Source organism: Tauraco erythrolophus, chromosome 21, assembly GCF_009769465.1.
Source record: "Tauraco erythrolophus isolate bTauEry1 chromosome 21, bTauEry1.pri, whole genome shotgun sequence".
Taxonomy (NCBI): Eukaryota; Metazoa; Chordata; class Aves; order Musophagiformes; family Musophagidae; genus Tauraco; species Tauraco erythrolophus.
In genome coordinates, this window is record NC_141485.1 from 3544184 (window position 1) to 3561912 (window position 17729).

The 17729-nt window shown below is 41.8% G+C and overlaps 1 protein-coding gene across 5 annotated transcripts in view; it reads right to left on the reverse strand.

The window, feature by feature from the left end:
• The window catches only part of CLTC (clathrin heavy chain), a 33002-nt gene that overhangs the window by 13478 nt on the left and 1795 nt on the right, over window positions 1-17729 (reverse strand). For 4 of the 5 annotated variants that reach the window (XM_086624815.1, XM_086624817.1, XM_086624816.1 and 1 more), the window contains exons 2-14: window positions 11150-11357; window positions 8725-8993; window positions 8233-8394; window positions 7333-7446; window positions 6778-6951; window positions 5720-5917; window positions 4839-5039; window positions 4084-4236; window positions 3659-3781; window positions 3251-3388; window positions 2961-3125; window positions 2662-2842; window positions 1479-1642 (exon numbers count right to left, since the gene is read on the reverse strand). In XM_086624815.1, coding sequence (XP_086480941.1) covers window positions 1479-1642; window positions 2662-2842; window positions 2961-3125; window positions 3251-3388; window positions 3659-3781; window positions 4084-4236; window positions 4839-5039; window positions 5720-5917; window positions 6778-6951; window positions 7333-7446; window positions 8233-8394; window positions 8725-8993; window positions 11150-11357 — 2250 coding nt within the window. Of the gene's footprint in view, window positions 1-1478; window positions 1643-2661; window positions 2843-2960; window positions 3126-3250; window positions 3389-3658; window positions 3782-4083; window positions 4237-4838; window positions 5040-5719; window positions 5918-6777; window positions 6952-7332; window positions 7447-8232; window positions 8395-8724; window positions 8994-9166; window positions 9171-11141; window positions 11358-17729 lie in introns of all 5 variants that reach the window. The other variant, XM_086624818.1, reaches the window with a different exon arrangement.

Genomic DNA, 17729 nt, shown 5'->3' on the forward strand with positions numbered 1-17729 from the left:
TCTAAAGTTTTACAACACAGTACAGCTATTACAAGCCTAAGCTATAGACAGCATTTTTAGTTGCCACTGGTGTTTGGTGTGCAGGATTAGCACTCTGGGATTTCAAAAGGAATTTAACCAAGACTAGATATTAAGTTGTGGATCGTAACATAAAACTTATATACACAATTGGCTTCAAGTGACATGTCTTGTGATATCTTCTAACTATGGATTTAGAGACGAGTAAGGATCAAGCTAGTAGCAGTATTACTGAAACTGCTAATCAGTTAGCTATCTAAAAGCATTCCAACTTTCAGTATAAGATTACAACGGTTACAGTACAGAAGCTTAGTCTACAGACAGTATTCCGGATGCATATTTCAGATCACTTATTCGAACATGCACATCCCAGAATATAATCCTACATATTAAATTACACTTAAGGACTTTACACAAAGAGGCCTGTACTGGGAGATTTACCTGGTACATGTCCTGCATATTCCAGACATGGAACAGCACAAAAAACAATAGCTTTCATCAGGAATTTGACAGCTTGATAACTTATCTTAGGCGGCTTGATCAATTTACATACCTTACACCTCGGTGACACCAGGTTAGTTTTACAGAATTCTCATTTGAAGAGTTTTGCCATCTTCAGATACCATCAACAAAATCTACGACTATGCTACGTAACCGACAAACATGAAGGCAGGAAATGCTCCTAGATAAAGTTTTCCCCTCCCACACTGTTTCTCAGATATTTCTAGCAGTGTCACATTTGTCAATAAGCTCAGTACTAACAACAGGCTACAGAATCTGCACTTGCTGCACACCATCTTTTTCCACTCTTTAGAAATGTTTCAGCAACGCTCCGAATCCCAGCAGTGACAGTTGGTTAGCATATATTTATGCTGACTGGCATACCCTAGCAGAGCTAAACTGAGGTTTGCCTGGCTGAAATGTCAGTGTGTACAAGCAAGATGAATAAGATAGAGCAATCCTGAAAGCATTTATGGAACTAATTGCCACTATTCACTTTTTATGTCTGTAGTTGCTCAGTTGAAGCTGATTAAACTGTAAGTAAGCATTAAGTTATGAACTCATTTGGCATTATGGTTGTTCTCAACCTTCAAGTTACTAATTTCCTACATCACAGCAGACATCTGTAACAAGTTCTGAATGGTAGAACAACAAGTTCTAATAGCTGGTGCTATTATTACAGTTTAAGAGTTCAAGCCAGGTTAACTTTACCAAAAGCAGTGAGGAACTGATCTGACAGATTCTTCATTTTTTAGATATTGTTCCAAGCTCAGGCTCTATTAAGAGGCACTGCCAACATGCTAGATACCTCTGTTTCAAGAGGACAGATGAATTCTTAAGTGCAAAGGTTAAGGCTCATTTGTGTTTCCACAGAGATGCCTCATTTCACCAGTGACACACACTATATTTTATCAGAACCCCAAACAGCACGAGACAGTCCAGCGCTACCCAAACATTACCTTCAGGAAGTTTTTAACACGTTCTGGATCATAGCAGTTACTTTCCCTGCAGATTCTTTCCACTTCTTTAATTTGTCCCGTCTTGCACGCAGCTTGAATATACTTGAAGTGCACATCCGGATCCTGGCTGAAGTTTACAATAGAGCCCAGGAAATAAAACAAACCTGGAGAGAAAGAGTCAACAGGTTATTCTGCTAAAGTACTTGAGCTGGATCAATAATAACTTTTAAGCAAGTCTTTCAAGTTACAATTACATGAAAATTTGCATCTGACTACTGCAGAAGTTTACAAAGAACCAAAAAAAGTTCCCAGCTGAGTTGCACCTGTTGTTGCTCCCCATGTGTTACACAGACTAGTGTGTTATACGCAGCTTCAATAAATACTATTAGATCATCATCAATTGCCATAGGTCAGCTTTGTTAAAATATCCAGCGTGTGCCTTCCACACAGCCCCTAGACAGGAGCAAGGAAGAGTTTAGAAAACCAAAACTAGCTGTGCTCAAAAGCTACCATCACACCTTTCACTACAAGTACACAGTGCAAAAGCTGCTTGCCACAACCCACAGCTAAAGGTCACTTAAAGCTGATCCCATACAACACTTTACTACTACAGACAAATTACTGCCAAGTCACTTAGACAAGACGCGTGTTTTTGGCCTGTCTACAACAGCTTCTTATTCTACTAACCATGCTCCAAATTCCAAGAGTCCCATTGTTATGTTGTGTTCTCAGTCTTTAAGGGGGTTTTCTTTAAAGCTCAGCAAGACGCTGTTCAGCTACATATCTGCAGAGATTTGACCATTGCTCCACCACCATGCTGACTAGATTATACACAGTTAGTCTTGTTGAGAAGTACAAAAGCCCCAAACCCAAAGGCTAGACAAATTTGAGATGAGCATTTTGGACAAAGGATAAAGGCCAGCAGCTTCTTCAGCTAACTTTTTAGGTCAGCTACAGATCCAAGCTTTTTGGTAGCATTTCAGAAAACAAAAATAAGCAACACAAAGTTGGTGACCCCATGAACAGGGGAACTTTAAGGTTTGGGTCAGGTTCGAGACAGCTTTGAGGCTTAGGTACTTAAGCTCAACACAGCTTTCTAGATTTCAGCAGACAGTCCTTCAAATACAATGTACGATGAAGTGAGCACTAGCTCCTTTTGCTAGAGGCAAAAGCATGAACTTACCTTCAAAGCTCTTGAAGGACTCAAACAGCTCAATAAGTGACTGTGTTGACAGTTGTTCGTGGTATTTCGAAGCTACCTGGACACAGATCTGCAGGTTCTGACGAATGTTAGCAGACAACATAGCACGCAGACACTCCAGAGAGTCTTCTACCGATAAGGAACCAAAGTAGTTCACTAACCACTGCAAAGACACGTAAGCCATTTTAGACCCAAGTAGAACACCACGCTCTAAAGTCAAATGTTGAAAGCCATTATTAATAGCCTGGCTTTTGCTAGATTCAGGATATTTGATCCCATACCTCAGGATTAAGAAGATGAGTGTGAACTACTGCACGCTTGATGTCATACAAGTCCGTGAAGTGTTCAAGTGCTCTCTGTAGCAAGCCAGCTTTCTCACACAGCTGAGCTATGTGAGCCCGGTCATAATGAGTAAACATTTGGTTCCCCAGGATAGCATCTGCAACCTAGAAGGAATATTGAGAGTTTCATTTAGTTCATAAACACTATCACTAGCATTTGATATGGACCATAATGCAGTGGCTAGTCTAGCCACAGACAAGCCTGATCCAAATTAACTCTGGAAGCATACCTGAGGGGCATGCATGAGGTTCATCTCAAGTAAACGTGTTTGCAGCGGACCTTCTGAGGGACGATTATTCTTCAGTGCATCCAGCAAGAAGGCTGTACATTGCTGAATTAAATTATATTCCATAAAGACATCCACAATCTGAAAAAAAACATTTAGGTTCTTTATTAGAAACTGGAAGCATATTTAAACAATGTAACATCAAGTGCAGCTTCCAAAGCCAAACTCTTTATCCTGGCACTGCACTAAGCCATCATTTAATGTTCTTAAACCTAGCCGAGAAACAACGTTGTCCTAGTAAGGTAAATTCAAACTCGTAGTTCAAAAATCTTACTCTGATAGTAAAAGTATGGCTTCTCTTATCAGTTTAAGGCCTTGAAGTTAACATTTCATAACAATAAAATTATTTACTTGTGTTATGTCTGCAAGAGGCTCTTCATCTTGAACAAGCATTTGTGCAAACTGCTGTCCTTGATCAGGGCTGATTCTCATTACATTCCTCAGCAAAAAAATCCAGTCTGGAGTATATCCAACCTGAAGGGATGAAAAGTAATAACTCAGCAAGAGCACATGCCTTGTTAAATACAGAGCTCAGTAAAAGTTACTGTCAATAACTTACACAACTCAGTCAGGACTTCCTCATTTGGAAAAAGCTACATATGGAAGCATGAAAGAATATATGTACAAAATCTAGCAGTAATTTTTCATCCCAAAACCTTAGGCCAAAGCAGGTACTACACAGGCTGTCAGATATCTCCACAATTACTTTTAGCTACTTTGGAAGATACACTAGTTATTAAATACAGGACAGATATGGCAATTTAATTTCCTCTCACCTTCTTAGCATACAAAACAATCTTCTGGACTTGTCCTGTTTCAGCAAAACACTGGATGACTTTGTTTGGAACGTTGGCTCTCAGATAGACGCTAAGTGCTAGTGTAGGATCTACAGATTTCACAAGATCTCCCAGCTCCTCTGAACACTCCAGCTGTTTAAAGATATAAATACAATCAGTCCACCCTGACAGTGCCATGCTGAAATGCACTACTACCTTCTTCCTCATTTGCCTTCCTTTTGGACTTCTCTTAAAAAAATAAAAATTAAGGCCCAGCTTGATAGCATCATCAGACCCTTTAAGTTGTGATCTAGCAGGCTCTGTTCTTTATGCTGTTCTACAGGAGTCAGAAATGCATTTGGAGAGCTAAAAAGAATTACGTGCTACATTGTATCAGCATGTTTTTCAGCTAATTACAGAAATGTAACCACAGCTCAAAGTATATGCAAGTCAGTACCCAAAGAGCCTGAAGTGCTTTGTACAGTAACAGCAGCTCAGAAGCTTCCACGCTATGGCTCACCCTGCTGTAATTTTCAGCAGAATGGGTGAAGCTCAGAGTACCTAATCAATACTCTTGCAGTAATAAGGGTCATAGTCCCAGGCAGAGTGAACACCTATTGCTCAAGTGTTCGATCACACTAGTGCATTGATGAGTTGCTCAGTTGAGTTTTCCTCAGGGGGGGAAAGGTGGGCAGAGGCTGCCAAGCAGTTATGTCCCTCTCCTCCAGGGCTCTAAGGCATCTACCCCAACTCACCTTATCTTCTTTTAACCATTTCTCCAAGAGCTGTTTGCGTCCCTGCTGAAGCACGGGTCTGCAGAGTTCCAGCGACTCATATTTATTCAGCTGCCCTTGGTCAAGAAGAATGCCAAAGTACTGGAGTAACGGGGAAGTCTGTCCCGGCTGAGCTGGAACACTCTGGAACCGGCGTATGGTGTCTGGAGTACGCAGGATTCCCTGCCAGAAATAGAGATGCACTTTAGTTTCCTGTTCTGCTATTGTGGCTTGGCAAGAGTTTCTCCAGAAAGCTGAAGTTAGAAATGCTTGCTACAGCAGCATTATGTTTTGCCAGCCCAGAATAAGTCAGAAGCAGTACGGCTGAACATCAGCTCAGACACTGCCTTTGAGATGTTTTGACAGAAGATGTGCAATAGTAGCCAACTACACCTGTTTCAGTAGCAATGCAGGTTTAAGTTCAGAGAACTGTCCTACAGAATTAAGACACCCTTGGCCTTGCAAGCAGGTTCTTCTCTGAATTTAGTATGATCTTTGCTCTTAATCTGTCCTTTTGACCTGTTTCCAGGTGCAACCTCAGCTGGAGGCTGTCTTTTCATAGAAGCTTCTTTAATCATCGGGGCAATAGGAATAAAGGTAATACCAGAAACATTAAGCCTCATAGCCATCGTTTATTCTTCTGCCCCTCTGTGGGCTTCATACAAGCCTTGAGATCCTCCAGCATACAATCAGCATTCCCAGTTCACTGCGTACAGGTTCTTCACAGGTATGTTAAGAAGTACTACTTTAGGACAGGAGTAACAAGATTCTGGTCTTGACACTTATGAAATTCAGTGAGATTTCCTGAAGCAAGAAGCTTAAGCCAGCAGAGTTCAGTACTATTCCGAAAACTGGATAATTACCTTTGGGGCATTAGCTGCCACTTTTGCTGCCTCGGAATAGTTCCCTTGTGCAAACAGCGCATTGAACTTTCTGGCAAAGAGTTCCTCAGCACCTGCCAGGTTGTTGCGGACAGCCATTCGTAAAGCTAGGTCAGGATTCTGCAGCACATTTGTGATATAGGGAATAATATTCTCTTCTTCCACACACACTGAGAGCACCTGGATAAATTAGCAAGGAAAACTTCCAGTTAGTTCAAATACAAGCAGCAAGCCAAGGGCTAAGCTAACCTCTAAAGGAAAGCTATGGCATACACAGAAAGCTTTTTCATCCTTTGGTAACTGCAGGGTCTTGCCATTTTATTTAAGGAACAGACCTCCTCTTGGAAAGAACCTCTGCCAGCCAATTAGTGCACCAAGGCAGATGATTAACAGTCAGTTTAAACTGAGGTACTTAGAGAGGTCAGAAACACCGGGATTCAAGTGGTGTCTTTCTGTAACCCGTACTTTGTGTTTTAGGTAACCAATCCTAGAGGATAAACTAGGAAAAAGTCTTCTGCTCTGTATTACTCATGCGGAATAAGCAACATTTGAAATCAATTCAGTCTGAATGCATAGCTGTACAATATTAGTAGACTGGTGTGAAGTTGTATGTGCATGGAGATACAGAAGCAAACTTCTTTGGGGCTCAGAACACTGCCAGACATGAGATTTTTCTGAACAGAGTTCAAAGTTAACATATTTAAGACTCCTATTAGCACGTGCTCTGCAAGAGGGTAGTCTGCCCCCAAAGGAGAGGTGTATTCTAGTTCCATCTTCAACAGTAGGGCAGTGTTTAGATCACTGACTGCTGCTACAGAGCTCCTAAAAATTACACAACCAGAACCTGAGTTGTGGAAGAATCTAGAAGTCAGACAAGCTGCACTCCTGTTCAACTATCCAATAATACCATATGCCTCGTTCTGTTATTCTGCCTTGTTAGTTTCTGGAAACTTTTAGCCACTGATATGAATACTACAGTGTATCATTAAGGGCCAGTGGGATTTCGCTAAACAAGTGGTTTCCAGGCCAAGTTTCCTTACTTGTCCCTTTCTGTTTACTCCAATAATTCCAGCTGTTGCTTCATGCTGTGCAGTAACAAATATGGTCTCTCCACTGATTCTGTTCATATAGATACAGGTGCCAGTTTCCAGGTCATACAAGTGGATATAGCCATATTTTGTTATAAGAAACACCACATCGTGCTTGTCACTGATCTGCAAAACAGGAACAGATTAATCAAATTTGGTATTGGATAAAATGAGTAAGTGCTTTTAAGAATCAGCAGATGAGCTGTGCCATTTCAGGACAACTGGAAGTGCTGTTACATTTTTACTTAATACTTGAGTACAATCACAGCAGAATTATGTTTTAAGAGCTTGAAAGACAGTTAAATATACACGGATATTTCTTCCATAAATAAGAACAAGCTGCTTCAGTCTATACTTTTACAGTACTGAAGCAGAAATCACACCAGTTTAAAGCCACGCCTCAGGTCAATATATGGACCACCTGGCTTCCAGTGCCCTGTTACAGTGTCACATCCACCAAGAGAAGCTGCAGACTCGTTCTTGCGCTCTCGTTTGTGGCTGCCATACCTGCATTGCAACAGGAAAGTCATTCTGTGCTTCAGGAGGAAAGAAGACATCCACTGCTTTCTTTGGAAACGGCTGATTCCCAGTAGGTGGTGTGCCAACTTCAATGATATGCAACTGTGCAATAGATAAGATTAGTCTGTTAGTTCTTGTATTTAATTTATGTAACAATAAAGATAAGGCAATTCGTTTGCTGCTGAGCCTTAATTCCAAACTTGTGCAAAGATAAACTAAGTCAGTCTTCCTAAATATTTTCACTGGCTAAAGGTTTGGCATACTGTATTCACGTGCCACAGACGAAGGAAACAGTTAAGCATGATCCTAGCTACTCAGAAGTTGAAGGATTCAGTTAAGTCCCTTCATACGCACTCTTTCAACTCGGTTAACATTCTACAGAGGCAGTTCTGAAGATGTTTCCCTGAATCTAGCTCCGGTTTTACTCTGTTTTAGCTGTCACAAAATAGCTCACATAATTCCAGTGTTATTATTAGACCACTAGCTAGCCTTGTAACACTAGTATTTAATTTTTCTTCAACCAATAATTTGGAAATAAGTTAAGCCTGATACTGAGGATCAGCATCAAAGAAAGATTACAACAGCTTTTCCCTTAAGCTTAGCCTGTGAAGCCTAGAGTCACGTGTGTCAAGCAGCTAATTAGGCTGGTCATGACACGCCACCTAACTTCAGGACTGAAAACAGACTTCTGCTACATCAAGTAGTCCCTGCTGTGAGGCTCTGTATGCACCGGTTTTCATATACATCAAAAACACAGCATCCAGACTGACACGTAGTCCTCCCTTTTTTCCTGAAGGCAGCTTTGTGCATTAAACCACTTGTTCTCCTGGAAGCAGATAACCAGAGTGAGTCATTAAAGGCTATGGCATGTTTAGAACCGAGTCTTACCTTACCCCCAGCTTGCCCTCTTACTGCAAAACAGAAGAGAGTGGATTCTTCAGCATTTCCTTCCATCTTGAACTGTGCAAAGCTAGCTGCATGTCCCTCAATTGGTTGTGACACTTTTCTATCTACAGAATAGAGCTGCATTGCTCCCACAACACGATTTTGCTAGACAAGACAGAACAAGAGTCAGGAACAACAGGCACTCGGACAGTAATTTCATTTCAGTTAGTAAACATGTCCTACCAAGCTGAAGTACCATGCCATGCTTTCTCTTACAAAGGTATCACTTAAGACTCTTAACCTTGTACTAGTGTTTATACCATAAGTGTAAGATTTTCAGTTACACATAAGTTTGTTATTTGAAGATCAAGACAAGCTTTTACATTCCCAACAACATTTTAGGAAAGAATACAAACATATCAGTCCTGCTCCTATAGAAGAAGGAAAAGACAAGCTCCGGGCCTTCCACATCAGGCCTCCCTAGTCATAAAGTACCTGTGCAGATATGCCAGTCAGCAGTAGCCATTTCTGCTTCGCATCTGTACGGTAGTTGATGATCTGGCAGCCAGCAAGACTAGAATGGCGATCAAACATTTTCACAGGCTGGGACTCCCCCTCCATACTCCAATGGTAGACTGCATTATCCGTTACAAGGGCAACAGTATTCAGAGAGATCCACTTCCAGAAGGTGACATCATCTGTCATCGTATGAGCCTTCATTTTGCTCTTCATTTCAATGTTAAATATTTGAAGCGTTTTGCCAGCTAGAAAACACAACATCATTAGCCAGGTTGCAGTTTCTGTTTGTTACTTCAAGCACTGGTTAAAAGTAGAAGAGCTGCACTACAACATTAAAACTTTGCGAGTTCCTTTAAGAAAATGCTGTTATATACCGGCAGTATCTTCAGTGATCAGCTATTACTTTTAACCAGACCACACTCCTAGGGCGAATTTTACCAATTTGCCACTACTAAGCAATCAAACAGATGTGGAAAACAACTTGGTAGGAGACAAGAGCTTCAGCTACACAAACAAGTTGTACGATACTTCACGTACATCAAAACTAGGTTACAATAATGCTGAGTCTCTTGAAAGTTGTGAGGAGAGCTATGCCAGTGTCATTAAAAACTATGTCCACATCTGTTTTAAGTAAAAACAAAAAAAGAGCATAACATGTAATGGTCAAGTCAGCAGAGGGCTTTCGTAATTCAGACTTACTAATCAAAACCCTTAGGTTGCACTAATGGGATACACAGCTACTGGCTGCAAAACAGACTACCAGAAACCGTGCAAGGAAAGGAATCCAGTGACCAACACAAGCTCTAGAAGGCAAGAGGAAAAGTTCTCTGAATTACACAGAATGGTGCACACATACATCCTGAACAGCCACCTGCAGTCACTTCTACAGAGTTCTAACAACACAGTGGCATATAAGAAATTACTTCTTTCTGTTAAGATAAGGAAGGTTCTGACCACGTTCTACTTGTTTTAGGAGACAGCTATTTAAGCACATGCTAGTGTAGCCCAAGAGGGATATTAAAGATCACGTGAAACCAGGTGCAGGTCAGAATCTGTTATAGTTACTGACTGTAAGTCAGCTTGCTAAAGCCACAATGCCATACGGGCAAGCGTCTTCACTCACCAACTATTAGTTTAGTTAGAAGCCACCATTAGTTCAGCTACTGACATAAGATGCAGTGCCAGGAGTTTCTCCAGAGCTTGGAGAAGCTGTCTAACACAGTGTCACTCAGGCTACAGGCTAGCAGTTTGTTTCCATATCCAGTGCAGTTGGAGCTTTAGAGTCAAGGGAGATGACATTTGGGTAACATGTATCCTACATGCTACGCAAGGCGTATTACGGGGCAAAATCTAGACTTAAGTCACAAGGGTCAGTCCTGTTTATAAAAAGCTTAATATCAAGATTGTGACAGTTTAAGTATACTCCGAGTTCTTGAGTGGATTAATTTTCTGAATCTTAAGGATTCCCTTGTTTGAGAGGGCACAAAAAGCCTCCAAATTGTAGGTTTTCAGTTGCTTAACACCACTGTTCAGCCATGCGCACCACAGATCTGAGCCATTTGATTCTGCTTTCTCTTTTCATAAGACAGGACAGGAACTAGTACAGTCAATGGAAGTAACTCACCATCTGCACACACAAGAAAGCATTAAAGTTGTGACAAAACAGTAGCACAGCATTAAAGTCAAACTTAGATAACATTGAATACATACAAATCTTTCCATTAGCAATATAGGCATTTCTAGAGTGACAGTATTTGAGCTTCTTGGGCCTCTTGGGGAAAGAGATCAACATCTCTGGAGACTCCAGAGGAATGCTCGTTCTCAGTAACACCAGAGATACTAAGTTAGCTGACCTTGTGCTTTACTCACTACACGAGTCTTCCTTGCATAATTTTACTTTTCTTATCACTTACTGATATAATAAGTATGCACAAATTGGTGCACCAGCCTCTTCCAGCAAGGCCAGACTAAGGCCTTCAGGAATATTTTCCCTCCTCCCCAGTCTTAGTTTGTCTCTTTACAGAGAGGCTTAGTTAATAGACCTTATACACTTAGGAGGTCAGGTCTTGCTCCCCTCTAACATGACTCCAGACTTAAAGATACATCTGCAGTCTCTAGCCTGAGCTTTTCTTCCAGCTCTTCCTGCTCAGAAGCTGTAAGACTCTGACAATCGAAAAACTCATCCTAATGATGAGAAAATATCAGGAAGCCTTAACTGAAACTTACTGCCCAGCTACCTTCAGAACAACTGAAAAATGCATTAAACTTCAGCTCCCATTAAGCTGTGGAAAAGTGGTAAGGGATCCTCCCACATAAACTGCCTGAAAGACTGAAGTCAGGCACAAACTAGTCTTACGGAAAGCTCTCCATCCACTTCAAACATTTCTCAGGACTTCCATACCTTTTAATGCAATGACTTTACTGGCAGGGTTCATGATAGCACTGTCAGCTGAAATCGGTCTTCGAATAGGGTTGCTGGGGTCATTCATGTCAATGATCACCACTTGAGCCTGTTCTCCTACTTTCTCTCTTATGCAGATGAATTTGTCAGACTCCATTGTCAGAGTGCTGAACCCAATGTTTGCTGGGTTGATGCCTAAATTTTGGAGCTGGAAGAGAAAAAAAGATTTAGTATTAAGTTACACAGCATAGCCACAAACAGCTTTTGTGAAAGTCGCACGAGATACAAGGCTTCACGTGTTTTTGTGTGACCATACGGCCATGCTACCCAAACCCAGAGTGGTACACAAAGTCTTGCCCATCTTCAATTAAGCCCAGCAGGCTTCCTAAAGAAGCCCTGCAGCAGACAAGCACTTGGTACCTTGTCTTCAAGGTCCATTCACAACTTACTGTTTTGAGAACTCAACTTTTGAACCCCTGAGATGGTTTAAGGCATGCTGAACTTGCCTGCTGCTGGCAGCCATGCTACACTTGCAGCTTTAGTACTCACTCCCACCAGCTTTGCCACCAGAGCCCTAACTTACTCCATTGGGCTTGGCAGCTATCACTGTTTCAAGCTTACCATCACATGTGAGGCGTCTGAGCTTTATCTTTATCCTTGTAAAGTTAAAAAAAGCTACCTGTCTAGCAATTAGCCTCGTCCTGTCTAGCAGCAAGGCTGTACACCACCCAGGAGGCAGAGCTAACGCGAGATGGACACCACGGAGATCAGAAGTGGCTCATCCACAGCCATACTTAGCACAGAAGACATCAATAAACCACCTCCTTTTCTGCTGAGCCACAGTCTGCTTCTGTAAACCCTTAAATGCATACTTTCAAATTACGTTTCTAGTACAGCTTGCAACAAAACACAGTTTAGTTAATACCACTTTGCTGCGTTTGCAACAGGCCAGTGTATTAGGATGTCAGTAGTGAAACAGAGTTTATTCCATTTTTAACACTGGAAATGCAGAATGGTTAGTTCACCTCACCCACAGATACCTGGCATGTGAGTTAAAAAAAAATATATATATATATATACCTTAAGAAAAAAAAAAATCAATCAAGATCAGTTTTCTACCATTAGGAGAATTATCAATTCTAATACTTCAGATGTTTCTTCTTTCTGGGAGACTGTGTGAACCTCAAGCCCAAGGCCTCCCAAGAAGGGCTAGACCTTCAAGGCCAGTTTAGTGTTATTGTACTAGTTTGAAACAAAACACTAAGCTCTTATCAGCTGTGCTCTGCAAGAGCTGAGGTGACAACGCCTCGGCTGCTCTGTTCCTGCCTACTTGCAGCTTCTGATAAAGAGGGTGTTCTACTACATGTCCCCGGCTTGCAGACAACACACACGAGGAATAAGTAACATCTAAGCTACAGCACACCGAGTAAACAGAACAAGGTTCACAAAAGGCACATCAATGGATGATCCATACCACCCAGTGAATCCAGACAGCCAGATCTTGGTACAGTTTAAGGCTGAGACTCAAAAGCAAGTCAGTTTTAGCTCCTTGGGTCTGCTGAAGGAGAGAATTTCTAGATGATTCAACCTTTGTGCGTGGTTCTCTGGTCACCCTGCATGTAAGTCCTTTGTCCTAAAGGACACTATTGCATTGAAGTTACCTTGCTCTTTCAAGACAGGACTTCATCATTTGAAGCTCTTCGGTCAGATCTGAACAATACCAAAAACATGCTCAAGCTGTTTAATGTTTAAGGGCTCATTTCACAACTATCTTACCTTACTAGCGAGGTCTACCTCACTTTTCTTCTTCAAAAGATTTTGAGAGATAAGACTATAAGCAGAAGAGATCTCACTGTAGTTCTTGAAGCTAGGCATCAAGCTAGTTACCATGACTGACTAGCTGAATCCGTTCTTCCAAGGCAGAAGACCCACACTGCCTGCGACTTAACACAGTGAACAGTTTCATTCAAAGACAGCTCCCTTTACGTCCATCCACCCAACAAGAAAGCAAGGAAACTTTTAGGTGAAAGACAAGTGTTTTATCAGCTCTCCCAAAGGAAAACTGTCTTAATGCTACAGCTATAAAAATCAAAACCTACTTCCTTGACAGGTCAGAACTCTGTTACTCAGATTGAAGTCAGTGTTTGAGGTCCAGCATCACAGAACCTGACTGCACATTCTTCAGCAGCATGGATTCACTTAGAAGACTTCAGAAGTAAGTTCAGTTCTCCCTTTCACACCTTTATTTGGGTAGTGTTCTCTAGCCCTGAGACTCTGGTATTAGCCAAGCAGGGCTATATGCAACCTGGTCACATCCCTGCTGGCAGAGAAGGTTTGAAGATGCAAGAGTTTCACCTGGTAAAGCTGGAGAGACTTACTAGGATGTGGCATTTCTTTTTACTAGGGCTGCAAGCATAACCAGTGCAAAATCATCTATCAAGCAATCAATTTCCTTGTTAATTTGGTAGAGGAGGGTGGTCTCAGAGTGCCAAGGGCTCCGCCTGGCAGTAACTCACAGCACTATACTCAAAGAAACACTGTCAACAGAACAAATCGAAGCAGCAAGTCCTAACAGATGGCAGACCTCCTAGGGAGGTCTAGACCTAACCACGGACTCAAAGTTGCTTAGATATTGCAAGGCAGATTGATCTTAATCATGATCAAACCGCCATCTGCTAGGTGTCATGTCTAAGGTATCCAACCCTAGTTAGCAGTGGAAGATGTGGTCCTTTTTAAACTTAAGACCATTTCCAAAAGCCAGATATTTCTTTGAAAATATTTAGATTGGCACTGAAGCTCAGAAGAAAGCTTGGAACTTTCTGATGGAGGTACGACCATTAGCGAGGTCTTCAAGTACACAAGCTCTTTCTGCTAACATTTCATCTTTTAATCTCAACAGACCCAAGTGAGTGAGCCAAGCCTGCTTCAAGCACCAAGACAGGATGTTGACTCTTAACTGTGACAATCTCTGTGTTTGATTACACAAGAGCATCACCAGCCAGGAGTGGCACTTGCTTTGCTCAGCTGGTGAGGCTAATGGTAACTTTTCTTGGCTGCACTCCGACCTGATGCACGGAACTCCTGAGAGTATAAATCATTCCCTGGAATATAGGTTAGTTCTTTCCCGAAACAGGCTAAAGTTCAGGTGAGTGAGGCAGGAGTGTTTATAAAGCTAAGCACAGTAAACAGAGACTAAGATTACTATTAGGGAACACGACAGCCGGTATTTCTTTGGAGGCTTTTATTATGAAAATTTCAATACTATTCTATGTACAAACTCCTGGCTTTACATTACAGCTAAAAGAGTACAGGGGTTTATGACAGATTTTTCTACTCCTTCTCTTTGTACCGTAGAGGAAAACACCCAGATATTTAATATTGCACACTTAGGTCCACCACCTTTCACCAGTTCAGGAACAGGTTTAAAAGATAGGGGAAAAAAAAAGGAGGAATCATAAGATACTCCTACATTGTACTACAAAAAACACTCCCTTGGCTTTCAAGCAGATATGAAAGCAGAACTTGCCAGCTGTGCTGGGGCAACCAATTTACAGATCAAGTTATTTACACCAACATTTGTTGGAAAGTTCTGTTGTATCAGTCCCCTGAAAGCGTCTTGAGAAGAAAGTGTTCTGAGAAGTAGCTGCTCCATTAGAGCTGAACCATGAAACAGATTGTCAGGGACAGCAGCAACCTCTTCTGTTCAGCAGAGATGTCGCCTCGAAGGACTCATCTAACCCCAGGCTGGATACTTCAGTCAATTGCAGGTTGTACTGAACCATCAAATTCTGTGGCTACATTTATCTGAACAGCATTGAGAGATGAATCATTATAACATGGTAAGCAAAAGTCTGATTAGTAAAATCATTTTTTCACTGGAAGATAATGCAGGTACATTCTTGGTAACTTACCCAGAGAAGTTGTCATGTTACATGCATGTTTGACATCAAACAGGACATTAAAACTGCTGACAAGAGTCTCTTTGTTGACCCCTTCCTGGAACACTTGCTTTCTTGTGACAGTTTGCTTAGCTGTCAAATAATTTCTCCTTGCCTACAAGGAAGGGCACGGAACTGCTGAGTACGCATTTCACCTCGACTCTCACACTCAACAGGATATAACCACTGTTCTTGTAGCCACAAGCAGCTGCTTAGTCTCAGCCCAGAGACTCCTTATCTACACGCAGCTAGAAATCACGTAGCTGGGAAATGCCAGTTAGCAGAAAAATTCCCAGTCTTTTGAGAAGCACGGAGCTCCTTGACGTGCAGTGAGACACATTAGGTCTACTGCCACGCCATGCTTTACTGGGCTTTGATTGAACAAGGGAGACATCAGGCTACATTTCAGCCCCTCATTTAGTTCCAGACATGAAAATTGGCAAAGTAAGGTCAAGTGGCACAAAAGACCGACATCCTCACCCATGTGTTAGAGCTACTGACCGCAGCTCTGTAACACAGGAGCCCCAAGGCCAGTCAATGGCTCCAAAAGACTTCACATTTACCAGTGTGAGGTAAGAGGTCCCGTTTGTGACGGGCTGGGAAGTTATGTTTTCAAAGATAAGAGACCTCTATAATATTCAAGAGCTCTTCTATTTCTATACCCTTCCTATTTTCTGCCTCACTCGCAGAGGCTGAGGCAGCCACGTGGTCTCAGCAGCCACTGACATGCTGTGCAGCTATTTCAGCTACGAGCCACAGCAGAGACTGAACCTGCTGAAACTTGAGTTCCGACCCACTGGCTGCCTCTGGCTTCTTATCTCTGGTGAAGTCACCACAGTCCCAGTGTGAAGTGCTAACGAGCAGTGCCACCAAGGCAAGCAGGCCTGTTGACTTCAGTACCTGCTGTAAGGGACACACCAAGCAGAACAGCTTATAAACTGCTTAACTAATTGTTCCTATCCAATTAGTGGATGGACACACACTCTTCAGGTCGCCTAGATTCTTCACAGCATTCTCCATTACAGATTTTCCCTCTGTAAGAATACTCCAAGCTCACTGGTTTTAGGAATTCAGACCCACTAAGCAGCAGAGGGCAAGAACCCCACCAGAACAGCATTAGGCACAGCAGTCCTGCCTCTAATTCTTGACTTAAAATACCAACCAAAGTCTTAACTGCTTCAAACTAATGCTGTTATAGCAGAGATTTAGTGGTTTAAGATACATTAAACTGTCTCGCTGCTAGCACAATATATATATCAGCATTTTGTTCTTTGTTGTTCTTACCATGAAGTAGTAAATTTATAAATTTTATTATATGATGCCTCAGCTGTCCAGTTTTATTCCGTTAGCTCTTTGCTATAGCTAGCTATGATTTGTGAGGCGTCCAAGTACCACCACACTAGAACAGCATAGCCACCACTCAGGTTTGCTCCATCAATGGCCAACAGGCACAGGAACCCTTTTCCAACTCATGGAAACCCTAAAACCTGGATATAAGCAGTGAGATTTTCAGTTATTCCACATACTGAACTCTAATCTCCCACTACATGTCCACTGGACTGTTGCCTCACGGTTACTCTTTTTTTTAAAAAAAAAAGTAGCATTATAAAGTCTTATAACACAAGTCTGGTAGTTTTGATAGCACAGGAATCAAGTTTCTCCTTGGAAACTCCCAAGGAAAAAGTTTCTCCACAACACGTTGTTGATGTTCTTTTGTGTCATGGCAGGCATCTACAATAGACAATACACAGATAACAACCTACGTGTTTGTGACTACTGAGATTTCAGAGCTATGTAACGGCACTCAAACAAACAAAGCCTGAACCCTGACTACACATTTTGTTAGTCTAAACTAACAACTAACTTTTGTTAGTCTAACTAAAAGCAACTTTCAATAACAGCCTCAGAAGAGCTTTCCTATCAATATCCATCACCTGTCTTTCTATGAATAGGGCTCCAGTCGGGTACCTTGTCTTTTGTTAGGCATCAACTGTAAACCTGCAAGTGTTGCCCAACACCTGTATGACAAGTTTCCCAGACAATGTAGGTCAGGCACAGTTCAAGAAATTGTACTGAGTCCACGAGGACCTCCTATGAACAGCCTGGAGCACACTAAAGCAGTTCTGAACAGCAAAAAAGTAGCAATATCAATGCTTCTGCTCTCAAAATTTACTCCAACAGCAAGTCAGAAGTTTTGGCATGAAACCAGTACCTTCGAGAGTCCAAGTTCCTCTGATTTTTTTCAATGAAATAAAATGAGGAAGTTCAGCAGGTACAGCAAACTGAAGCACTATGGGCAAGAGCCACGTGCACGCAGCCTCAGAAGGCTTTACACCCACTCTTACAAAAGACCAGCTCATACACACAGCAGTCAAAGATACTGGTTAAGTCCGTGCTCTACATTAAACAGAGGAAAAAAAAACATGAATAAATAGATAAATCAATCTTTAGTCAGAACAGTCACGTTCCACAATAGCGCTGGCCTGAAGCAGATGAGTTTCCTCATGTAATAGTACTCATGTCATTAGAGACCTGGTCATGGGTCACATGCGAGGTTTGTATCTTAAATAATGTATCGCAGGTGCATTTCCACAACACTTTATTAAGAGCCAGGCTACCCAGAGAGATGAGTGTCACCCGGG